This window comes from Solanum dulcamara, chromosome 4 (assembly GCF_947179165.1).
Source record: "Solanum dulcamara chromosome 4, daSolDulc1.2, whole genome shotgun sequence".
Lineage (NCBI taxonomy): Eukaryota > Viridiplantae > Streptophyta > Magnoliopsida > Solanales > Solanaceae > Solanum > Solanum dulcamara.
In genome coordinates this window covers 70,601,913-70,628,290 of record NC_077240.1, presented here as the reverse complement: position 1 = coordinate 70,628,290, position 26,378 = coordinate 70,601,913, and the positions used below count along the sequence as shown (strand labels likewise).

The 26,378-nt window shown below is 35.6% G+C and overlaps 2 protein-coding genes across 6 annotated transcripts; one reads left to right on the top strand and one right to left on the bottom strand.

Moving 5' to 3' along the window:
• Positions 1-4,945: 4,945 nt before the first annotated feature.
• LOC129887523 (serine/threonine-protein phosphatase PP2A-2 catalytic subunit-like) lies at positions 4,946-9,762 on the top strand. The gene is made up of 6 exons (XM_055962641.1): positions 4,946-5,533; positions 7,434-7,548; positions 7,973-8,081; positions 8,154-8,231; positions 9,031-9,222; positions 9,343-9,762. The coding sequence occupies exons 1-6, from the start codon at positions 5,281-5,283 to the stop codon at positions 9,514-9,516; spliced, it is 921 nt and encodes a 306-aa protein (XP_055818616.1). The 5' UTR covers positions 4,946-5,280; the 3' UTR covers positions 9,517-9,762.
• Positions 9,763-11,021: 1,259 nt separating this feature from the next.
• Positions 11,022-22,556, bottom strand: LOC129887521 (uncharacterized). 5 transcript variants are annotated; one of them, XM_055962637.1, is made up of 9 exons: positions 22,310-22,556; positions 21,419-22,217; positions 18,242-18,341; positions 18,045-18,101; positions 16,416-16,527; positions 15,182-15,261; positions 11,840-11,901; positions 11,659-11,755; positions 11,022-11,446 (listed from the first exon to the last, which is right to left on the bottom strand). In XM_055962637.1, exons 2-9 carry the CDS (start codon positions 21,769-21,771, stop codon positions 11,390-11,392), a joined length of 918 nt encoding a protein of 305 aa, XP_055818612.1. In that variant the 5' UTR covers positions 21,772-22,217; positions 22,310-22,556; the 3' UTR covers positions 11,022-11,389. The 5 variants fall into 5 exon arrangements, with proteins under 5 accessions (XP_055818612.1, XP_055818611.1, XP_055818614.1 ...); XM_055962636.1 differs by having other exon boundaries at positions 21,419-22,176; XM_055962639.1 differs by having other exon boundaries at positions 21,419-22,167.
• Between the last annotated feature and the right edge of the window lie 3,822 nt (positions 22,557-26,378).

The window sequence follows — 26,378 nt, the reverse complement described above, 5'->3', positions numbered from 1 at the left end:
AAACAATTGGTAGAGTTCAAAATCGTTATTACAACGATAAATCCAGACCTGTAAGGAAGAAACACATTAATGTAAGATCGTATTTGACAAGTGGTACCATTAATATTGATTATGTCAAATCTTGTGATAATTTTGCAGATCCTCTTACTAAGGCCTTAACAAGAGAAAATGTCTGGAGCACATCGAGAGGGATGTGATTGAAGGCTATAAATCTATGAGTCATATATGAGGAAACCCAACTTGGGGACAAGAGATCCTATAACTAGGATCAATGGAAAAAACAAATCATATGATGACTTGTTGTGAAAAAATGCACTATTTTTTATTCTTTCCCTATGATGTGAGTGCATTTGTTTTCTATAGTGATTTGTGGAGGTTGAGTTTACAAAACTCTTAATGAAAATATGTAGCCTGTGGGTGGACTGTTAAACTTATAGGAGCACTCTCGACAGATTTCACCTATGTGAGTGTGGAAGTAGGCTGCTTCCTATGAGAATAAGGCTTATTCTCAAAAGTACTCATAAAATCGGAATAGCACAAGGCCGTAATGTGCTGACTGTTAAAGCTCATGTCAACACCTTTATTATTATTATGTGTGAGCAATAATATTTTATTTTCCTTAAGCAGTCATAGTTCAAGTCTGAGACCACTACGACTCTGGAGTAAAGGTTGTTGTTTCACTAAGTAGAGTTTCAATACAGAGCACACCTTCATTATGCATAGTAATCTTCCTTCAGCTGATAGACTCTCTTATTTAATATTAAAATGAGTGGAGAATTATTGGTTTTAGCATTTTAATATTAATATTGAGTGATATTAATTTATATTAGTGGCATATATTATAATTCTCTCTTTAGTGCATAAACATGTCTTTCATTATTATTTTAGTGTGCAACTTTGTATTTGCACACCAACGGTATATTATGCCTTTTATGATCATCTTTATTTAGTGCATTTGTTACTCAATCCATTATATTTTTTTAACCTCATTATCACTAGTAAGTGGTGCACTACATGATAATGGTGCATTAAATGATAATTGTGCACTAAATGTTAATGATGACATTTCATTATTATTATTTCGAATTCTTTCCTCTCCTGTAAATAGAGAGGACTTCTTTGTTTTGAGGAATAAGAAAACATAGAGTGTATTAAGTTTGTAAAAAAAAGAGCTCTTATTAGTTGAAGGGAAATGTTTTTTTTGTGAAGCTTAGACTCAACTCTTGTCCAGAGTTTGTTGAGTTACACTTTGTGGTAAGGTTGTTGTATCCTGTAGGGGACAATTCAAGAGGACTACTGTTGGACCGGTGAAAAGATTTATTGCAGTGGACTTGAATCTCCTTAAAGAGAGCGAGATATCCGCGTCTCAGCCTAAAAGAGATTTTATTTTCTTCATTTTATTTTTCAATTGTAATTTTGTAATCTCTTAGTTTCACCAACAGTTATATATAATAATATAGTTGATGAATATTATGGAAAGGTGTGAATCTAACAAAAAATGTTATTGTCACGCCCCAGGAGGGTACCCTAGACGTAACTGGCACTCAGAAATCATTTATGGCTCCCAAGCGAACCACATAGCCTGATCACACATCCGTTTCTTCATTCAATCAGCGGAAGATAAATAAAAAAATAAAGAGAATATTCGGTGGGCAACTCAAAACATCAATCTAACTCAAAGAATAAAGGCCATGTGCCAAAAAAAAATCAACTCTAATATTTGTCATTAAAAATAGTTTGACAAGAATAATTTAAGGAAAGAAATACTCAATCGACCCTTCACTATCTAGTCTATGAAGCCTCTATCACTACTATCTAATTGGTGCCAATGACATGTTCATGGCTACCTCAAATAAAAATGGAAAGGGCTAACTCGACGCAAGAATAACATAAGCGGTGTCCTCCGAATGTAGGGAAGGACTCACCAATACGCTGAGTGCGCATAGATCCTCAATGGTGCTCCTATTGACAATCTCTTAAACCTATCTCTGCATCATGAAACGATGCAAGTCCAAATGGACGTCAGTACGTGGAATGTACGAGTATGTAATATGGCAGAATGAAACATACCTCCAGGGAGAATAACATCGGGTCAACTATCTCGAATCAGAAAGGTAGGAGAGACTCACATAAGACGTCATAAGTCTAAAGTAAGAATACATTTCTAGACAAAGACCAATCACACATCATACAATCCAATCCAATCATACACAATATAGTTCAATCAAATCATATATCCTTCCATTCAACCCAATCAACATATCATCTAATCCAATCCAGTCCAATCGTACACTATCAAATCACAATTCATCTAATCCAATCCGATCATATACAATCAACTCAACAACCAACTCAAGGGCTCAACTCAATAAATATGCATATTAAATTATGCAATGTTTTACAATTCAACTCAATCATTTGCAATCACAATCAAACCAATCAGATCAAGCACAATCCATTCAATTGGGAGTTTCTCTAACCGACAATCATCACCATATGAGCGAATGATAGTACAACAAGCCGATATTGTTGCCGCGTCCGTTCACACCTTGCCAGGGTATGAACGCATCAACCAATTATGGATCCAATCCAACCGAGTCCTATAATATCAGGAAAAATATTTTGGGGAAGCATCCGACTTTAACGGTTCAATCCCCTCCTACGTTTGGTGACGTAGTTATTGGGTTTGAGTATGGACTTTACTCTTACCCAATTCGGTGCTCGATACTCCTCTCAAGACTCAATATGCTCATATCTATCAAGTGAGTAACATACTCAAAATACTCATTTAGCCTCATTGGACTCTTTCAAATCAACTCATCTCGACTCATCAAACTATTCTCTTTAAAATTTATACAATCTCAAAAATAGACCTTTTATGTAAAAAAAAATGCTCAACTCATTTATAATAAAAACACTCATGTTCAAAAATAATTAAAAGACTTATCAAACTCAACTCATGCTTAAACTCTTTTTAAGTCATAGATGAAAATAATCATTTCTTAAACTCAAAAATAGTGTATAAATAGTTTATGCAAAAATGCTCACAATTTATTTATTTAAAACTCCTTCTCAAAAGATCCTTTATTTTCAAAATACTCACAAGACTCCAATCAACTCAGATTATGCAAATCACATATCACATAATCACATTAGACTCCAATCCACTTCATCACATAACATCCTCATCAACATACCTCTTCATCAATCATTCTACACATATTAAATAATCACTATTCACATCATCACTCACACCATCATCAAAACATCACCATTCACATCACCATCAAATATTATCATCACATCATTGTCAAACATCTACTCCACAATCTTTATTTTAGTCCTATGTTCAAATTATAGAAACAAAGGGACATTCTTAACTATCCAATTCATTCTTTCCATTCCAATCAATACATATATACACACAACTATCCATCTCAACCTCAAGACAATTATGACAAAAGAAATCTCATCTTGGGTTCATGTGAATGAAACATGAATCCTTACTCTCAACAAAACTCAACTCAAGAATATCGTCAATACCTATAAATCTATATACAAAGGTACATTTGTAGTCGATAATATGAAAAATAAGTATTTAGTAACTCAAGTCATTAAAATCATCAATCAACCATTAGTATCTAAAAATATTCCATAGTTTAGGGAAAACTTTCAAGAAAACCTTTCTAGAAGGTGCAACTCTTTCACAACTCCTAACCAACACATCTATGGGCATATGGAAGAACTCAATCCATATTTTAGGTTAGCCTTACATACCTTGTTTGAAGACTTTTGAAGAGACCTTGATGTTAGGCCTTCAATGGGAGGCTTGAATTTTTGAAACTCTTGAAGGCACCCTTTGTTGGAGATGGATTTGGAGAAGAAGAAGAAGAAGAAGAAGAGAGGGAAAATTTTAGGGCTTTTTAGAGAGAGGGAGGACTGAAAAAATGGTCCCAAAACGTTCAAGGATACGGTATATATAATTAGGGAAAAGTCCAAGTTGCCCCTCTTCAAAAATCTGAAAAATTGGGCAAAAACCTTGCTGGCGCTATAGTGGCGCGTCGCGCCACTGCAGCGCCAAGCCAAAATAGGCTTAAAACCCTGCACATCTAATAGTGGCGCGTCGCGCCAAGCCCCAAACTACTGAGGCTGTTTTCTGGCGCTATAGTGGCGTGGGGCGCCACTGGAGCGCCAAGCCTAAATTTTGCCCAGGCCTGAAATTCCTGCAGTACTAGTCTGTAGTAAAATGGCCATAACGTTTGACTCCAAACTCCAAAAAATGCAATCTTGGTGGGGTTGGAAAGAAGACTCAAAGACCTTTAATTTGGTAGGTCGTGGTCCACCCAGTTCATTATATTCTAGGATATATGCTCATTTGAAGTTGACCCTAATACTAACTCACCCGAAAACTTAATCGATTGGAGTTCTTTGGACTCGACTTGGTGTTAGAGATCTCTTATGACCCCTAAACATATCTAACACACTTCAAATACTTAGGAATCAATCCTAACTCATGTGTAAAATTACAAGTCCTCCGGTCCGAGTCTACACTCACGTGAAGAAATATTCGAATCTCAGCAAAAATTTTTGGGGGGTATTACAGTTATACTCCCTTTGTCCCATATTAATTATCACCATTACTAAAATATTTGTTCAAAATATTTGTTCAAAATATTTGTTGATATATAAATCACGTTACAATTAATTACTTTTTTATTTTATTCTTAAAATTAATTTTTTTTGAAAATAATCAATACTAATTAATTTGAAAAAATACTTTAAAAAAGAAGTAAAAATACTTTTTTTATAATTCCTTAAAGAACTTATTAAAAATGTGACAACTACTATCACACGAAGTTTCGTGAGTTATTTTATTTTTCGATAGAAAAAAAAAACCAAATGTATTTTGTCAGTTATATATACAGCTATTACTATATTTTAAAAAGTTTTTGCTGCATTTTCTCTGAGAGAGGAAGATAGAGAGAGAAACAGAAGAAATGAAGAAGAGTATCAGAAATTAGCAGATGATTTGGAGATTCAAACCCTAGCGCTTATGAATGTTCAATCTATTTGTATTTTTTTGAATTTTTTTCTGTTAAATTTTTAATTTTTTGCTACATATATTTCGTTTGATTGATATCAGCTGAATATTCACCGTTCGATCTACGATCGGTTCGATTCTCTGATCGGTCGGTGTAAAGTATTCTGATCGGAGATTGTGAGGGAAAGGAAAATTTTCTGTTAAAGCTCTAGAAAGTTCTAGAGGAATCTGGAAAAAAAATGCCGTCTCGTGCAGATCTAGATCGGCAGATCGAACAATTGATGGAGTGCAAGCCGTTATCGGAAGCGGATGTGAAAACTCTGTGTGATCAAGCGAGGGCTATACTTGTTGAGGAATGGAACGTTCAGCCGGTGAAATGTCCGGTGACTGTTTGTGGTGATATTCATGGACAGTTTTACGACCTGATTGAGCTGTTTCGGATTGGAGGAAATGCTCCTGATACTAATTATCTCTTCATGGGCGATTATGTGGGTGAGTTCTTCGTTATTTGGACATTTTGTAGTTTCTTGCATTTATTAGGGCTTTGGATTCTCTAGATGTGAATTGAACTGTACAAGTAATTCTTTTTGTGGTTTAATTTTGTTAAATTGCAGCTGCTAATCACGTCTTCGCTTTTTTTCATGTTCAGTATGTACATAGAAAATTAATAACCTTCAGTTGATAGAGAACTCATAATTGATATTAAAATACAAAAAAAGTACTTGAAAGGAAGTTCAAATAGAGCAGAATGGATATTGAGGATTCATATAACTGATAGTTTGGGTTTGAGGTGTAGTTGTTGTTGTATCACAAAGATGGGATGTGTAGTAACAAGTACTAATGAGAATGCCCACTAATGTGAATGGAGGTATAGGTCTTGTAACAACATCGTATATTAGATTGTGAACAGTAACTTCGTGCTGAACACTTATGTTCGTGTCAGCTCTAATGGTCATGTGAGTGGTTTAGCAGAAAATAAGGGCGCCTCAAAAGCTGCCACATCGGGGCTGTTCATTCGTCGTTTCAGGAAGTGGATGACCCGGGATTGTCCATTCATTAATGGGTGTAATTATTATAGTATTTGATATTTTGTTTTGGCAATTTACATTAAAAAACATCTTGTTTTATGACAAATGACAAGCTTTAATTTAATTTGTTCATTGGTTAACCTCTAAGCGATGAATCATGAATTATTGTTGTGATGTGGAATTGAAATGTACTGCTGGTTAGACTCTTACAGAAGTAAGATAATGGCTTTGGATGCAGTAGGGGTTACAGCGTTCATTTGGCAAATTTCGTTAACCAAAGATATTTGGACTTCTCAAAGTTTGCTCCGGCAAATATCCTGTCAACACATGCAGGGCACTAATTGAGGAACAATAGTTTAGCCAATCGAAATGATGAGTGACTAAAATTTGTTTGTAGCTATGGCTTACTTTGTCGGACAACACGATTGTTTGTTGTTCATGTCTATTGTCGTTACGTTAACTTGCTTAAGTGTGAGAGGACAGGGAAGCTCTTGACACTCTTGACAGTGAGAGTTGCGTTGTTGGATTTACTTTCGCCTGTTGTCCATGTAGATCGTCCTTTTGTTAAGCTTATTTAAGTGCGAGAAGACAGAACTTTCGTGAAAGTGAGTGTTGACGTGTTGGAGTTTATTTCCTGACTCATAAATTCGGGAAAAGGTGCTATGGTTTATTTCTTGTTACAAAGTGTTCTTTTGTGCCTTTCTTTAGTAGAAGTTTTTCTTGTCACCACTTTGTACTCTTTATGTTAAAAGATCTACTGCGTAGATGTCAAGTGGGCATTTTAGTAATTTAGCCAAGTGGTATACAAGACAGAAGTGTTTTAAATGCTGTCAACTGACAGAGGCTCATCCTTTATTTCTTGAAACTTTTTCTCTCCAGAGTTGTCTTTTGGTTTATAAAATAACGTGCACATTTCGTTTTGATCATGATTGCATTATACATTCTTCTGTTGTCCTCTTTCTAATAGTTTTGCTTCTGAAAAGTACTCCATCATGATGGTGTCAGGCTAATAAACCACAGTTTCATACTGCTCAATTTTCAGATGGTGTTTATTTGGTGACGAAGTATAAGAAAAAACCGAAGACTTTTAAAACTTGTGGTCTAAAACATCCTATAGATATTTATATGGCCATAAATCATCTCATTAAGGTAAAGTTGGAAGTTTAAAGTTAACTAGTAGTTTTTAAATATAGAAAGGTGACATTCTTTTTGTGACAAGGAAAGAGGGAGTATTAACATTTTCTGTGATGCACAGTTCCTTTTCTCATCCATACACTCATTTCATCATACCAATCCTAGCATTATCAATTTGGTTAAGTATTTCCATAGTTGTTTATCATTAAATAATTGTTCAATGAATGCAGACCGTGGATACTATTCAGTGGAGACTGTCACACTTTTGGTTGCTCTGAAGGTTCGTTATAGAGATAGAATCACGATTCTTAGGGGAAATCATGAAAGCCGGCAAATCACCCAAGTGTAAGTCTTGAACTATTCGTTTCATAGTTCTATTATTTGGTTTGTATATGGGCATATGGACTTTTATGGTACCTCTTTCTTTGTTTTTCTCGTCTTTGTATAAAATGTAGCTTAAATGCTGTGTACTCTGTCTATAGTAACTGTGAGTTCATAACATATAAAAATTGTTAAGTAACCTCTACAATTGCTTAAACAATACTATTAGTGTAAAATATTCTTTACACTGACTCTGAATGCAATTTAAATCCTAAGGGAGTATGTGGTAAACCTGAAGAGGAAACTGGGCTTTGTCTGAACATAAATTATGGTTATGAATTTTTAGTGTGATTCATAGTCAATGTCCCTCCGCTTTGGCTTATAGAGGACCATATGACTGCTGTTCAGGTCACAAATGACGTAATTGACATACCTCTTTTCCTGCCAGGTATGGTTTTTATGATGAATGCTTGAGGAAATATGGCAATGCAAATGTTTGGAAGTATTTCACTGATCTTTTTGATTATCTCCCACTAACAGCACTCATAGAGAGTCAGGTTTGAGCTCTTACTGTACTGATATTTCATGTTAGTAGACTGTTAGCTAATATTTAGTGTGCTTTATTACAGATATTCTGTTTGCATGGAGGACTCTCACCTTCTCTGGATACACTGGATAATATCCGAGCGCTGGACCGTATACAAGAGGTAGATAAATGGTTTTGAGATTTAAGTGTTTATATTTTGATGATGCCACATAAACTCTTAGTATTTTGTCACCAGTGGCTCTCCTCCTACTTGATCTATCTGACTCCTGCAGGTTTTTTCCCCTCCAAATTTTAGCAGATGAGCCCACTGAGACATCCTGCAGTAACTAAGTTTTACTTTCCTGTTATACCTTCCAAAAGGTTTTCCTTCTTGGTGCAACAACTTTCTTCCCATTGCAGTTTATGATTTGCAAAAATGTGCAGTCAAATTACAAAGTCAGAATTGATGTTCCAAAGAAAAGAACAAAATTTCTGCTTTATTATCTCAAGTCAAAGAGTTCACCGTAATTTCTAAGTTGTCCGAGATAGGTTTACAGATGTTCTCAACATTTACCATAAAATGCTCAAGTATAGCCCATTTCCTACTCGTCATTTCTCTTGCCATGTAATAGTACATACCTTTTTAATTCTCAGAAGCATAGAGAGAGCAATTATCACAGTTTGATTTTCTGATACTTCTGTGTATGTATAGCATCTGTTAACATTTTGCTGCTCTTCTATGCAATGATATTTCCGCTTCCCCTTAGAGACTTTGAGACGGCAGTTATTACCTTTAATTATCTGATATCCAATGAAGTCTGACATACCATGTTCTTGTGGAAGCTCTATTAAACTTTTTGCTGATCGTTGCACATCTTGCATTAGTGGTTTCCATTGTCTTTGATGTTTCATGATCTAAATTCTATGCACATTAATGTTGCTGTACTCATTGCTTATGCCTCTTATTTGGTGGTAATTAGGTTCCACATGAAGGGCCAATGTGTGATCTCCTGTGGTCAGATCCAGATGATCGGTGTGGTTGGGGAATATCACCTCGAGGGGCTGGTTACACCTTTGGACAGGATATAGCATCTCAATTCAATCACACCAATGGTCTCACCCTGATTTCTAGGGCTCATCAGCTTGTGATGGAGGGTTTCAATTGGTGTCAGGTTTGTGGACCTAAATTGAAACATCCCCTCTCATCTTCTTTTTGTCAACTCATTGGTACTTGTTATCTTAGCGACCATTTTGTGACTTTTACCTGCCATTTGGTGGTGCAACTTTGGCAGGATAAGAATGTTGTGACAGTATTTAGTGCTCCAAACTATTGTTACCGGTGTGGTAATATGGCTGCCATTCTAGAAATAGGCGAAAACATGGAGCAGAATTTCCTTCAGTTTGACCCAGCTCCTCGACAGATAGAGCCCGACGCCACAAGGAAGACTCCAGATTACTTTTTGTGATTCCAATACCTGTGCTTGTTCAGCTGCAGGTATTTTCAGAAGTGGAGATTTGCTGGTTGAGGATTATTCTCGAGACCATACTTTTGTTTGGAGCTCGACTTCACTCTATGCCAGTGGCTCGCTAGAGTTGACGAAATGCCTTGAGTGGTTTTTCATGTATATTTTTCAAATGGAAGCAACTTGGTACATTCAGTTCTGTAATTTGAAATCTACCTTAAAAAGCAGTATTTTCCCCTCCATGTCCAATCACCGACTTGTGGCAACCAAATTTTGTTTCATTCCTAAAGAGTGTTTGGATCTTTTGATTTCTAGACAAGAAGACTTTCTAGTTTTCAAAAGAAAAAAAATGGGAGTAATGGACATTTTTTCGGCTCTTTAGTCTTCTCTAGTCGTTTCGAACGCTAGATATCTCACTTTTGTCACTGTTGTTGCTGTTATGGTATCATGATACAAAATTTAACATATCTAGTGTTATTCCAAATGGAATTTTCGAGACCTTTGACTTTGATATAAAAAATTGATCTGATTAATTCCCAAAGTAAGTATAACACTTGCCATTACAAGGAAATCCAAACTTTTTTCTTTCTTTCTTTTCTGTGAATTTGGACTTCCTTTATCCTGGATAGTGACAACGGGGTACTTATATTATGTGGTAGAAATTCCATTTAAGAAAGTATACGTCATGTCGCTACTGTCGATAATCAACATGGCAACAAAATTGCTGTTCTCATCTATTTTCAAATTTGGTAACGAAATTGTTTTTATCTTGTCATCTATTTTTCAAATTTTAGACCGGATCATACATGTACTAACTTCTTGGAATAAACACACATGAAAATGTCCCTCTAAAGGTATGTTACATACGGAGGAAAATGTTTTTTAAAAAAAAAAGTAGTTTCTTACTTATTTTCTTGTGTTTTATGCAAGTAAAAAAATATTACACTAAAAACATTTGTATATGTCTAAATAAAACTAGGAGGATGGAGTGGAGGTAGAGTGGTGGTGAGAGTGGGGAGGAGACGATGCCACTAACTTTCCCTATTTTTACAATAAAAATCATTTTACTCATCTTCAAAGAACTTGCTCTTCTCCATACCAAACACACCCTAAAGCGTATAGAAACAAAGTTCTAGAAAACAAGTTTCAGTAACCATCAGTCAAAACAAGCCTTTTTTTCTTTTTATTAGAAATATGTTTGCAAAACAAAAGTTTTATCACATCATATAACATAAAAAAGTACACAAGAGTTCCTATTTGTTTCAAAAATCCCCAATCAAGATCCTCAATATGTAATGGATGGAGTTAGAATGGAACTAAGTCAACTAACTCAAAAGATACCAGAAAAGCAAAGAAATGACTCACCTCAAATCTTCTCTTTCTTACATCTTGTTTTTCTTAACTACTCGTATCAAATCAAGACAGGAGTATTCAGTAGGAAATCAAGTATTATTTACCCTATGAAATATACACCTAGAATGCAATAAACTCAACTCAACACAAGAATCTTCAAATATTAAGGCATTATAAAGAAAAGCTAAAAGTTGATCAAGCACCATGGAAAACGACCTTGAAGATCGATTTGTCTCCTAAATTTACAAACAGGGTGGAAACAAGAAAATGAACTTGCAAGTGCATTATCAAGACAACAGTTTGTCCCCTGATATGCAAAATAACATATGAGGCTGTTATTTCCTGGTGCTCGTGTTCAGATGTGTTCAGCTTCCAAAAAAAATGGGTTCTGATAAAATTTCTTGGGGAACCCAGTCGTCTATATCCAAGCTGCAAAGACCTGCCAGCATTTATGCATTTACAGCAAAAAAATTGGTCTACTTACACAAGCTAGTGATCCAAATTTAGCACCAAGCGTTCTCCATCAACAGCCTGGCTCTTGTTTCAGCTGGATTCCACTTGTGGAGGCAAACATCATTGGCTGGAAAAACAGAACATCCATTACGACATGTTTGGAAGAAATATAGCTTCATCAATAACAGAATCAACTATTATTGTTTGCTGGTAGAGTCATGAGAAATTATGACATTATTGTTATAAGGAGGGGCTATTCGTGTCACATGGTGAAATTTGTAGAGGGAGGGAGGGATTACGGCATTAAGCCTAAAATAGTGTGCAAAAAGTCTGATTTACCTGAGTTGTACTAGGCAAAAGACTACTAGCAAGTTCATTGTTTAACAAAACTGGAAGGGGTGGCATTTGGCTCATAATCCCTGGCATATTTCTCATGCTGCAGCATAAACAACACTATCAGTAAAAGAATTGTATAGACATCTAAATTCACCCTGTCAAGTATAAGGAATATTGACATTACTCGTTCAGAATTGCTGTTATGTTATTCCTCGTTCGGATGAAGAGATCAATGTTGTCCTGCAACTGCCCATTTACATATTAATATCAGAAATTAGCTGATATGCATAACAAAGAATAGTAAAGTATTGAAACTCCCCACCAAAGTTGCAACTAGAAATAAGAAAAGAAACAAAGTACAGCATGCAAAATTAATTTATCATCCGTTTCACGGGTTCAAGCCTTGGAAACAGCCTCTAGCAGAAATGTAAGGTAAGGCTGCGTACAATAGACCCTTGTGGTCGGGCCCTTCCCCGAACCCTGCGCATAGCAGGAGCTTTTAGTGCACTGGGCTGCCCTTTTTTCCCCCTTTTCAGGGAAATAAGCAACCACATTTAACCCCAACACAATTGTTTTAATATTTCACTGTTATTTTTTCCTTCCCTTTTTTACCCTCCTATTGGCTAAAAATGTTGGTGGGAGGAGGGAAATAAGATAATTTTCATTTATTGCTTCACCTGTTATGAGTAGGGGATGAAAGAACTAAAAAGAAAAGATAAGAAACAAAGATCAAAATGCAGAAGCGGGTGGGGTGGTAGATAGATTGAAGAAGCATCACTACTTAGTTCTATTATCCCACACAAATTACATAGGTAAAAGTAACAGATCTGTATTTATATTTAAACTGAAGCTCAGAGGCTATCAAAGCTGTGCATAAATGACAAAAATAGGACAAGAGAGATGTCTGCACAAACTAACTCATCTTTACTACGACTACTAGACAAATTAGCTAGTTTTGCAACTCCCAACTTTTTTGTGTTAGAATCCGTTCCTCCATAGTCCTTTCATATGGAAGGCACATACTAAATTCTTGCATCCGAGGTACAATTTGCAGGATCACTAAACACAGCAGTATAGACTCAAACAAACAGATGTGTAGGTGGCTCCCCTACATCTGTTATGCATTCTGGATATTTTTATTAACGTAGATAACCAAGAGTTTACATGCGAGAGGAGTTGTGAAGACAGGAACAGCAGTTTCATTATATCTCATGTGGACTACATATAGGAGGCATTCAAAGAAATTATATCTCCATTGGAATAATGAAATTAGTGCAAATTATGGGGAATGTCTTCAAAGAAACCATTTTTTTTCACTAGAGAATTTCGGAAATAATCTTTTTCTGCATTGTTAACAGGGACTCGAGATCTGCAGGTCACCAGTCATACCGACTTGGAGCATTTTATACAACTAACTTGTGTGCATCTCCTTTCAGCGCTCTTAAAATTCACGCACCAAAATTTCCATTCAAAGTTCCAGTTTCCCTCCCAATCAGTCTTTATTTGCTTCAACCATTTCTGTCTAAAGAGCTCAACTTTGAATAGACTTTATGGAAGCAGTGGGGGTGGGGGAAGGGGGGGAGGGTCTGCAGATTTCCTCTTTTCTAACCAATGATATAAAAGGCCGATCTGATCCATGGTGTTCTCTCAGGTATGTCAGGCATATCATGAAGCCATGAACTAACAGGTTGTGCCGCTCATCTGGTAATCTCTACGGTATACCTTACATCTACTTAGAAGGGGAGCCTTGGAGTAACTGGTAAAGTTGCTGCCATGTGACCAGGAGGTCACGGGTTCAAGCCTTGGAAACAGCCTCTGGCAGAAATGCAAGGCAAGGCTGCGTACAATAGACCCTTGTGGTCAGGCCCTTCCCCGGACCCCGCGCATAGCGGGAGCTTTAGTGCACCGGGCTGCCCTTTTTTTTTTTTTTTTATACCTTACATCTACTTAGTGGTGAATTTGTCAGGGAAAAAAGCAAAACTGATTCCAATTTATCAAAAAACATAGGGGGGGAAAAGTACCAGTAATTCCAGAGTGAGTACTACAAGTGTATGCACATAACCATAACGCACTGTAACTCAGTATGCACATACAAACTTATCGTGACTGGATAACACCATTATTTTATCAAGGCTGTGTGAGAATGGCCTGAATACATCCATATTTTACACATTTTCTTCTAGTCCTAACATTAATCAAAGATCAAATAAAATATAGCCTAGACTTGGACCTCTGTTGATTTCACCAGTTTCCAATTTTACTACTACACAGTGACCAGCTTCAGTGAAAATTCTAAGAATAGACTAAAATCATTTTCACAATTACTTTCTCCAGTAAAACTTACAAAGTTAAGACTGTTGAGGAAATGATGAAAAGAAGTGTGTTTGGTATGAAGGAAAACGTTATCCTAGAAAATGTTTCTTTGAAAAACAAGTTGGTTTCTAACTTATTTTCTCATGTTTGGTTGGTGAGTGAAATATTTTTCGAAAAATATTTTCTAGTGTTTGGTAGGTGAATGAAAACATTTTCTAAAAAAACACTTTTATTTTTGGCTAGAGCGTAGAAAATATTTTATAGGAAAACAATTTTTGACCCGGAAACTAACCCCAATAATCGATCAGGGACCCGACCCAGATATCTGAACCGGGATACGACCTCAATGATTGATTCGGGATATGACCCCACCCCAACACCCAACCCGAGACTTGACATTCGAACTGGGACCCGACCCTGAACCCAACACCCAAACTAGGACACGACCCCGAGACCCAACCTTGGACTTGAGCCGACTTCCGACTAGTACCCGACCTTGACTCTTGACACGAAACCCGACTCCAACACCCGAATCAAAATCCCATCTTGATACCTAACTCAGAATTTGAGCCCGACACCTGACCCTAGATTTGACCTCCAATCCGAGACCCAAGAGTTGGGACTCGAATCGAGGTCGAGAGTCGGGTCCTGAATAGAGAATCATGAGTCGGATCCCAGATTAGGATCGACAATTGATACCCAAGACTTGAGTTAGGGTGGAAAGTTGAAGTGTGAGGTTGGAAAACAGTTTTGGAAAATGTTTTCCTTGTCGAAGGCAAGTCATTTTCCTTAAATTTGAGGAAAATAAGTTGATTTGAAAACATTTTTAAAAACATTTAAGCCAACCAAACATGTGAGAATTGGAATTCATTTTCCACAAAATGTTTTCCTTCATACCAAACACACTAAATCCCATGACTTCTCCAAAACTATTAAAACACCTCCTAAATGTGGATTTTGTGGTGGTAATTAATGCTCCGGTTCATTATTTGTATAAGAAATAAAGAGAGGCAGGGGAATGAAAATGTTATCTTTTACTTGTTATCAGATGCAAGGAACCCAAAGATTTGAAATGTTTTTATTTTCTCCTGGTACGCGGTTCCAAAGTAGAAATATCTAAAGTCCTCCTCCAACAGTTTACAATTTTACTTTTACTTTTCCCTTCCAATTATCTCATAAGACTCCTCCCACTACAAGATGTTGAGATTAATACCTTGACTGTTGAAAGATTTGCCGAAATTTGATTCAGAGCCTGATTGTTTTCTTCCAGTAGATGTTTCGTTCCAAGTAATGCTGTAAGCAACACAAACCAGGTAAGTTTGTGAATAGAAGCCAATTGACACAGTGAGATGGACAAGATGAAGAAAATCACACAGAAGAAAGGGGATAAGACAAAGTGGCAAGAAGAAAAGATATAAAGGCAATCTCAGCAAGAAATCAACCACTAGACTTAGTGACATCATTGACATGTCCAAAAACATTTACTCTGTGCTAATCAATTTTTTTGTTCTGACACAAATAGATTAGTCAGTACATCTGTGTAAGTTTCAATGAATCTTTTTGACCGATATAAAATTGGTGTTCAATACATCCAGAACAAGTAAAGATTACATTCATTCCCTGATATATAGTTTGTGTTTGCAGCAATTGGTTAACTGTAAAAGGAAACCACATATAGCTGCATTTTGACATTTAGCTGGTTTATGACTCCTATAAGTAATTTGATCGTGAAAATAGCTTTTGGCTGTTTTTGGGTTTAGCTGAAAACCAAACTTAGTTTTCATAATGACCCACGGAGTTTTAGCAGGGTACCACTTAGACACGTCTCTTTTCCAGAAATCTTTTGAAGAAGTTTCACCTTTTCTCTTCTTTTTTATGTTTCAGAAAAGAACCTGTTTTTCCTCCATTCTATACTTCTTTTTCCAAAACGTGGGACCACACACCACATGGAATCCACCACGGGAAAATTCTTGCAAAGTAAAGCTGTAAACATCCGAATTCTTCCGATCTGAGCATTCCTTTTCCACCATTGGAACACAAGCAAAGAAACCTTTAACATTCTCCTCACTAGTAGTAAGAAGCTAGTGTGATATCCAAACAAAAGACACAGTGAATCTTGTACAAGTAAATAAGCTCATACTGGTTGGTTAGCTTAAGCAGCAGCTAAATAATAACTGGATTCTAAACAAACTCACTATATAATGGTATCTTCTGTACCATGTGAACCATACATAACGTAATGATAGTACTTTTTTTTCACACCATGATACCATTCATTAAGTATTGAGTCATTACAGATGGAAATCATTTACTCACATAAAAATCAGAACACATCATTTACTCAAATCCAGAAAATGGCTTTTTCAAATTGTATCCAATTAGAAATATGTCGCCGACAAAAGTGGAGAAAAGGCATAGATTCCTGCTTCTAAGCAGATGACGCTAACCTGCAGAAGGCGTCACATCACCATGGTCACGATGGTTTGAGGAGAGCGAATACGGAATGAAGCTCAGTGGTGAGGATGTACCAGTTTTCACCGGCACTTCTGCTGATTTTTCCTGAAGAAAAAGAGCTTTGTAATGTCATCTTCTAAGTTAATGTAACACACATATGTGGTAACATATCCACTAACATACACACAAACAAATGTACATGAGCACAGACAACGAGAGACAAGTATCTTGAATATTTAGAATGGACAGTAAGTCAAGAACTTCCAAAACAATTCCAAAGAATTGTTTTTAATACATACTGAAGCACAACAGTATAGAATTCACCAGCAGGGGATGTAAAACTAACTACTGACTACTACACATGCTAAAGACAAACAATTCTATTGGTCTCTTATTCATAAGAAAGAAAATGTAATGCCTTATGAAGAGAAGGAAAAGAAAAAATCCATCCAAAGAATACTTGCCCAGACACAAACCAACACCAGCCTTGCTAAAATTGTTGGCATTTGGTTTCCTCCATGGTACGATAGCGAGGTACACTTTGGAAGTCCCAAGGAGAATGTCAAGAGAAAAAGAAGTTATCTTGATCTCATTAATTTTTACCCAAAAAAAAAGAAAAAATACAAAAGAGAAAAAAGAATTTCTTTGATGAAGTTACAATTGTATGATTATAATATAATACAAAATATGCAGTTCTCCACGTTAATTAACGTTCCTAAGGTTGATTCACAGGTGTACACTAACAGGGAGGAGCTTTGCTTTCACTATTCAGCAGGTGATGTAATAGGTCTTATTACAAGCCATCAGCTTTCAAGTGTAACATGTACTTATCTCGCTCTTATTAACAAATTAATACACCGATCGAAAAAAAGATGTTTTAAAAGTTTAACTGAGCATGATTGTTGTACCAAGTAGGTTGATGCAACTTTAGATAAAGACATAAAGTAACTCCAGGGAAAATATATATATATATAAACATTTAAGCAAGACATCAGATCTATGGGTTTTTTCACATTAGATGACACATTAAGCTGTAAGGTCAAGGCTCTGGAAAGGCCACTGCAGAAAGGAAAAAACTTGTCCCTGAGAATCCTTGAGATCATTCAAAAGTCAAACGCTGGAATCTCAAGTCTATTTGGCTTTTTGTAGAGAAGAAGTGACTGCAAAGCTGGAATACCCAAAGTTCATCAGATTAAACATGCAAGAATTATAACTCCAAAATTTGCTAGCACTACATAGCATATTCAAAAACAAAAAAAAACACAAAATGTTTAAGACAATCAGATAGTTCGATTCTCCAAATATTAATCATGTCATGTAAAACTCGATAGAGAAAGTAATAAGAATAAACAGCTTTACTTAGACAAGGACCAAGAACTAATGTATGCCTCAAGTCCTAACTAGCGTTATAAGAACTGTCAAACCCTCCAAACAACAATCCTAGATTCGATGAATTAAGTAAAGCCTAAGTAATTAACTTTAATAGTTATGTGTTTCTTTTTGCCCTAAGAAAAGCTAGTCAAAGTCAACTTCTCAATACTAACCAAACAAATTAAAAGGTCACTTCATAATTCCATACAAAATAAAAGGAAAGGAAGAAAAGATCACAAGAGATGGCACACCTTCCTGTCTTTCACTTTTTTTCCCAAATTATAGTCTTCCTGTTTCCTGCGCTTTCTCTGACAAAACAATCACTCAATGGGTAAACAACAATTCTTCAGGAAGCATCAGCCATCAACCAACTATACTTGGAAAAATGAATAATAATCACAACAATAACAATAACAAAAGATATTGCTAAACAGGTTCAGTAGCTCACCGTCATCCACCTACATCTTAATGCAACATCACGTACAGTTTTGTCGCGGAGCGAGGCTGCAATCTTAATGTACTTCATTATACTGGGTTCATTGGCAAATCTATCATCAAAACAGTGTGACTGTCATACATATGCACGGAAGAGATGAAAAGATGAAATGAAACAGCACCACATATCAAAACAATTCATATTCAAAGGAAGTCTTGATCAATAAAAATTTCTGATGAGCTTGACCAAAATGATGCATCAAGGGACAGTGCAAGGTGTATCAGGCTCATGAAAAAAGCATTTTCAAATTCACTATCTTAATAATTGTTAAAAATTTTCATTCACTCTTTTTCAGTTATTTATCAACCTAGTTTGTATATATATGAAATTTCCACTTTGGTACCCAGAACAAACGTCAGCAGTGAAAAACTCCATGTCAGCCCATCATATCAATTAACATCTACTTAAGTCCTTATTAAATCAAACATAACATAGATAAGAACCAACTAATTTTATACCGATCTAGATTTGGCAAATTCCAATTAGTCAACAATCAAGTCGCAAACTAGACAGAGCAGATTCTGCTTCTTTCACAAAAAGTGAATTGCTGCTCTTTGTGGGTTCATTTAACATTATAACTATTTCCATTTGGCCCTCTTCAATACTGAGTATAGATAATATATGCAAGGGAAAGTGATCAATAGAAGATTTGAGAAAGAGAGAGAGAGGAGTAAATGCAATAGCTTTGACAAAAATTGGACTTGATAGATAGAAGAAAGAAATGCTCATATAAGGAGGTGTTGCAGACACAAGTGAAAGAAAAGATACTCACATACAAGGAAACGAAAAAGTTTTTTAACAATTAAGAGGAACAGGATAGAGGCAATTGCAAGGAAGTAGAGGCACTGGTGTTTTCTTAATATGGTTAAACCTGGAAAACTTCAAATTCAAGTGGTCACCTCAGAAAGAAGCTACCTCACTTTTGGCACACATTGTAAAGTAAATGAGTAAAGAAAGAGAAAGGTCACATGCAACTGAGAATATGGTGGTAGACACTAACATGCACAAACCAAATAGCATTCACGGACAAGCTACCAAAGGAGGGAGCATCGCATTGAGAAGCTAAAGTAGATACCCAGTGGAAGGAAAGGACAAGTAACAAAAGTAGCAAGTTCTAGATGCATTTAAGGGACTAAAATCTTAATAGTAAGAATCCAAGTGGTGGACTCAAAAGATGCAAAAATCTTTTTTCAAACAAGCTAAGTCAGATTCGGCAAAATCTAAATTTTAAGATTCGGAGATACAAATCCGAGTATGGATACGGGTGCGGGGATTCAGCTAAAAATATTCAATATTATAAAAATATAATTATAAAGATAAAGATATTCTTCTCCTCAAAAAAGAAACAGAAAGTCATTCAAGACCTTCCAGCAACTCTCCTTACAGATCATTGCAACTGTCCACCATAAGTCGGAACACAACCGCTTGAATATTTAGAATCTCTTTGTTTGGCTTAAAACATGAAGCAATGAATAGTGACCAAGAGGAAAAGTATCTTGGTCAAAGTATCTAATGTGGGTTGACCGAATCCCGCACCCGCACCCGTGTGGGTTGTCCATGGACTCTTTGTCAAAGTATCCGATGTGGGTTGACCGAATCCCACACCCGCACCCGCACCCGTGTCGACACGGATGCAACAACAAATATGAAGAGTCCGCGCAACTTAGGTAATAAGGTAAATAACTTAATTTTACTTTTTTATTTATTTATTCATAACCGTACCATCCGAACCAACTTGCGCACACCTTAACTAATTCCATGAGGTACCGCTACCTGCCACCAACACACGTATCGAATTGAGAAGAAATCACCTAGTGTTTTCGCCTCCGTTGAGATTTGAACCTGAGACGTCATGGTTCTCAGCCCATTTCATTGACTACTAGGCCATATCCATGGGTGCTAAAGTCATTAATATGGGAAAACGCCCCTACACCTAAAAGTAAGGAAACTACACAATAACATGGGTCTTTACAAATGTCACTTAATCTTCCATACTGGAACTTCACAGGTGCACCAACAACTAAGAATAAGAGGTTATTCCTCAAATGTACAAAATCATTTCCTAACCCCTCAAAGCTCTCCTATTTCCTTACAAGCAAAAGGACCAAAGAGTTTTCGAAGCAAAAAGAGAGTAGAATAAGAAGATACCACTATCAGAAAACGAAACTCATGAAAAGTATAATAGAACTAAAGGAGAAACAAAGAAAGTGATTAGCAATTCACGAGGCAACTATATGAGTCCCACATCGGTGTAGGATGGAGTCGTTTGCCTCCTTGTACAGTTTTGGGCAATCATCACCTCATGATCAACTTTTAGATTGAGTTAGACCTAAGGACTATTTCTTTACATAGTATTTGAGCCAGACTCATCTCAATTCTTGGTTCACCAAATTTTTGGCCTCCATGTAATATTGTCCGCGCTCCAGATGTCCGGTCCTAGGCGTGTAGGGGGCTGTTAGAGTCTAGCATCTGTGTGGGATGGTGTTGTTCGTCATCTTATATGATTTTGGGTAATCCTCACTTCGTGAACTAGTGATTTGGTTTAGTTAGGTCCAAAGTACATTTCTCAACAATAACTTGAACAACTTGTTACCAAAAGTTAAAGATATAGGAAGGATATGAAGAAACTGAGGAGCAAGTCAACCTAAAAGCTAGAACACCAGGGAAGTCATTATAGAGTAAATGTTTTATTTTAAAATAAGCAGAAGTAAGACATAATGTACGAACTACAAGTTTAGTCCCATAAAAAGAATGAATATGGAGTAAAATTATAAAGAACTGTGATGCCCAGATGCAAGAAGAAAGATGCAGATATTTAGGTCATGTCATCAAGAGAATGGAATAACAAATGGAGAATAAATAGCTGAAATTAAGACCTAGTTGATATTTTCACACTTAAAGAGTCTAGTGCTTGACGTGATGTTATAATCTAGTTAGAAATGTGTATGTTACTACAGGGATATTAAAAACTAATGGTGTTAAAACAAAAATGGAACGGATGGATTACCAAATATATATAAAGATGAAAATATTTGCAGTAAAATGTGGAGTACTCAACAACTATGGATAGAAAAATATACACATCTCAGCATAAGTACACATCTCAGAGACCTGGAAGAAACTACCTACTTGATAAGTCCTTCATCCAGTTTGTACTGTTCCTCAACGGTCCACTCTACCGCCAGCCCAGTGTCATGCTTGAGCCCCGGGACTGAATCAATAAGGAAAGAACTCGAACAACTTCCAGACTGGCTCATTCCTGGATTACTGCTACTCCGGCCATTGTTGGTAATCACACTTGGATTCCCAGAATACAGCATCCCTCTTCCTCCACCATTATTATTTACATTGAAATTCATTCCAAGGCTACTGTAGTAATTACCCATCAACATCATCTCGGACGATGAGCTCCCTATCGCCCCTGATTGGAACGATAAAAATTGGTGATGAAACCCTGTGTTAGATTCTGCTGCCATTTCCATACATATACCTGTTATTAATTAACTCCTATATCCACCCAGAATCTACTATTGCGTACAACAACATGCTAACAGGATAAATGATTCGATCATAACTCTAAAACCCCAAATAAACAAAGCCCTAATTCATCAAAGCTGCAATCACTTCTCCAATACACCACAAGTGCCTCCGGAGCATAAAATTGCACAGTATAATCCAAATATGGAAAACCTCCTTAAAGGTTAATCAATCCGTCCCGAGCTGCGATTCTTCATAAAACTGCCTTAAAGTCTCACTTCTCAATAGAACGAAGACGAATTGATCATTCAAATAGCCCCACAAGAATCGAACAAACAAAACATTTTCCACCATGAATCCTTCGACCCAGCTGAAAATATCCCTCAAAACTAAAAACACACCTGGAAAATCTGCACATAGGTAAGCTGATTGCAAAAGACAAAACCCTAACCTTAACAGAATCAAGAAAACAGTGATTGTTTCAGTGGATGTACAATGAGATAGAGACTTTAGAATTGACAAAAAGTAATAACAAGAATATACCTTTTCTCAGTGCAGAATTTTTATCTTTTTCAACCATAAATATTAGTAAATATATAGTTGGTGGGTGTCAACTGTACAGCTTTTGGGTTCTCTATTCCACTTTTTATATTGGTTTCTCCTCCAATGGGGAGGAAAAAGGAGGGAGACGTGCAAAAAATTAATAGGGGAACTTTGTTGGGGCAGATCTTGAAAATGTTAACATCACAAAGTGCGAATCCCAATAAGCGGTTGATGCAATTATTATTGTGACAGTTCACTCTACCAATTCCCCTTTTACAATTTTTATTTTGTTTTCTCGTTGTTGTTGTTGGGAGGCCTAAGATTTGTGATGACATCAACCAAATGTTTTGTATTCTTAATGGAAAAGGATTAAAAATATTTTTAAATTAAGTAAAATAGGGTAATTAATTGCTGTTATTAGTTTGATTTTAAAATACTTTATTATTAATAGTTTGGTCTAATAGTAATTTCAGCGTTAATAGTTAAGTAAATAAATGTCTGTTTCATGATTCAATTATAAAAAAACTTTTTTCTAAATGTATTTGTTTCTAGTTATATATTGTATCAATGTATTTGAGTGTTTTCATTTCTTGTATCAATGTATTTAACTATGTTTTTTTTGTTATATATTTGTATTAGTGTATTTGAATATTTCTACTTCTTATATTAATGTATTCAAATGTATTTGTTTCTTTTTATACATGATATCAATGTATTTGAGTGTCGATATGATGCATTCATCACCAAAGTTTATATATCTATACAAATGTATTTGGAGAAACTACTAACACTAAGGGGCGGAGCCAGTTGGGGTTAGGAAGTTCATCCGTACCTCCTTCGATGGAAAATTATACTATTTATCATGATTAAATTATTTTTCATGTATATAAAATAGATGTGGAAACTCCTTCGGTTAGTTCGTGTGTTTACTTCTTCAGATTTTGAACCCTCTTAGTGAAAAATTCTAACTCTGTCACTACTATCATTAGATTCAACTATCAATTTTTCTTTGTCATGACCCAAAATCAGGTGTAATGGCACTTGTCCTTTCCGAACAAAACAAGTCAGCCTAACCCAACAAATACGGATAATAAAGTGGAAGTAACTAAGCAGAACTTATATACAAATGCAAAAAGACTTAATAATATCAACTAACCCCCAAATTCTGGTTGTCACGTATATGAGCCTCTAGCAAAATGGAAGTGAAAGATAAATACAAGTCTCAATACGTCTTTTTTTTCACAATGTAACGCCCCGCACTATTCTAACTTAGATGAATTCCAAGAACCAATAGAAAATTGTGAGGAAAGTGAGCTGTTAGGGGTCTACAACAGAACTTTATGACCAATAGAGTTTTCTTCGAGCCATAGGAAGAACTAATAGAACCCCCAACACTTAGCCAAAATTTTATGTCTTTAGGATCCTTTCTACGAACCTTGTTATGACTAGTAGAAAGTCTTACGACCCATAGAAATGACTGTAGACTTTAGTGTCACATTCCAGTAGCTACTGGAAGGTGTACAAAGTTTCTACGAATGGGTCTTACGCTCCGAAGAAAATGCTACGAGCCGTAGAAAAAGAGTCTGTAAAACCAAGCCCAACCTCCATAGCATCCTACGAGAGTTAAAAATTCTATGACCCATAGAAGCTTGGTCGTAGACCTAACAGATCTTGAACCAGTGAGCTTCGAAATTGTACTTAAGTTCTATGATCGGCCTTCTACGATCTGTGGAAAGTCCTACGATCCTTAGAAGTGCCCGTAGATGGATCAGATTCAATTTTAATAAGGGTTAATTTGGTCTTTTCCCACCTTTTTCAAACTAAACGCAAGCTGTTTTGGGACTAAAATCAGTCTCTTATCAGTACCCAACATTCCTTTTCTCTCATTATTACTTAGAATATCTTAAGAGCAAGGATTGGGAGAAAAAGAGAAGCTAGGGTTCAAGAGTTTCAAGCTAGAGTTTTAAGTTTCGCTTATATAATCTTCGTTCCAGGTATGAAAGGTTATCATAACGTTGGACTAAGTCCGTCCTCGTGCCCTACATCTTCATAGAGTCAAGTTGAGTTTTGAGTATTGAGTTTCAATTCCGATAAAGTAAATTCTTGAGTTATATGTATAAATTCTACTGAGTTCTTGTATATATTCATATATTCTTTGATAGTTATCATGAGTTGGATTTTTGAGATATAATTCATGTTTGTATTCGTATGAATTCTAGTTGAGTTTGCATTAATTATTTTATGCATTATTTTGAGTTTAAAGAATGATATATTTCGTGTCTTAATTGAGAAAAAAGTTTTGAGCATGATTTATTACTTGAATTTATGAAGTCTTTGTTTCAATGATTTTAAGCATGATTCCTATTAAGGCTAAATGAGTTAAAGTATTGAACATGAGTTTGAGAAAGAAGTCGATAAGTACGACTTAAAGATATTAGAAAGATAAAAGAAGAATTTTGAGTTTTACTCACAATTTAGTATGAGCATTACATTTCATGTTTTGGAAGTAGTATTGAGCAATGAGTTTGACGAGAGTTAAATAACTCTAGTTCCATAAACTACGTAGCCAACATAGGATAGGACCATACCGAAAGTCGGACGACTCTTCATTACCTCTAAGAAAGCTCATAAGATGGATTCATAAGTTAAAGTTTGTCCCATACCCTGACAAGGTATAGGATGAGTTTGGCAACTTGAGTAATATGTTGTACCATCACAAAGCTCATGGTGGTGGTTGTCGGTTAGAGAGACTCCACAAGAAGTAAAGTATTATATTTTTATGTACTAAGTTGCATTTACTATTTAGTATCTTTTAAAGAATTGTTTTACACATGTTGCATGTTTTATTGAGTTGAACTATATTCAGAGTTGAGTTCCCTTGAGTTGATTAAGTTTCCTTTTAGCTATTTTTACATACCGTACATTACATGTACTGACTTCATTCGACGCTACATCTTTTCATGATGCAGACGCATGTGTTAGAGATCATCAACAGACGCACCGTTGAGATTTGTAATGACTCATTAGGTCATTTTGAGTACTAGATCTTCTTATCCTATAAAATACTCATTTCGTAAATTTTAGATGGAATTTTGGACTATTCGGTAAATACGATTATTTAGTTGACGGATAAATTTAGATAATTAATTTAATTGGTAAGCTAAATTGATACCACTTTATTTATTAAAATAAGTTAATATGATTTATTATAATTTTTGTCACATCACAATCCATTGTGGCTTATACTTGCAAACGACAAAAACAATTCTCTGAAGAACCGGGTAAATGAGGTAACTAGCCTATATCCCTATAATTTTATAAGGTCATGTTATTATATTGTATTATGAAGTTGAAGGAAATAGGGTCAAAATTGCAATTAAAATGAATTTATCAATCATTGGTGATTCGTGGTCTATTCAGCCTAGGGTAATGATGCCCATTATTGGGTAAATGACGCCAATGATTGGCATTTGATTAGCCAATCATTGAAAATTACATATGAAATGGATTAAAAATAGGTTAAGGTCGTTCTGTATGTTATTTGCGCAGTTGCAATACTGGACATGTTTTGTAGTTTCGATTTATCACATTATACTCCAATATTTTGGCATAATGAGATAGATAATTAAATAATAAGTGTATTAAATTATATGAATATCAATAGAGTTATGTTATTTGGGAGAAATTAAGAATTAATCCTAGGCTTGAGATTTAGAAAATTAATTATAGATTTGGGTGAGTTTTTGGATCTATCTATAAAATATACAATATTCATAAATAAACGAATCCATAGATACCCATATTACTATATGTCTAGCTTAGATCTGAGTCATTGAAGAAATGAAAAACATTGGTGAATTAACTTGCTTGACTTTGGTTCTTCGATTGAGGTAGGTTATGGTTTATTCTATATTATAAAGAGAATATTAATAGTGATTGATAGTCGTTGAGTAATGTTGTGAAGTTTTCTATGCATTTAATTATTGTGATTTGGATGATTGATATGTTGTGTGATTGGTCTGTAATTTCAAGACCGTGAAATCCATAATGTTGAACTTGCTCTATCAAA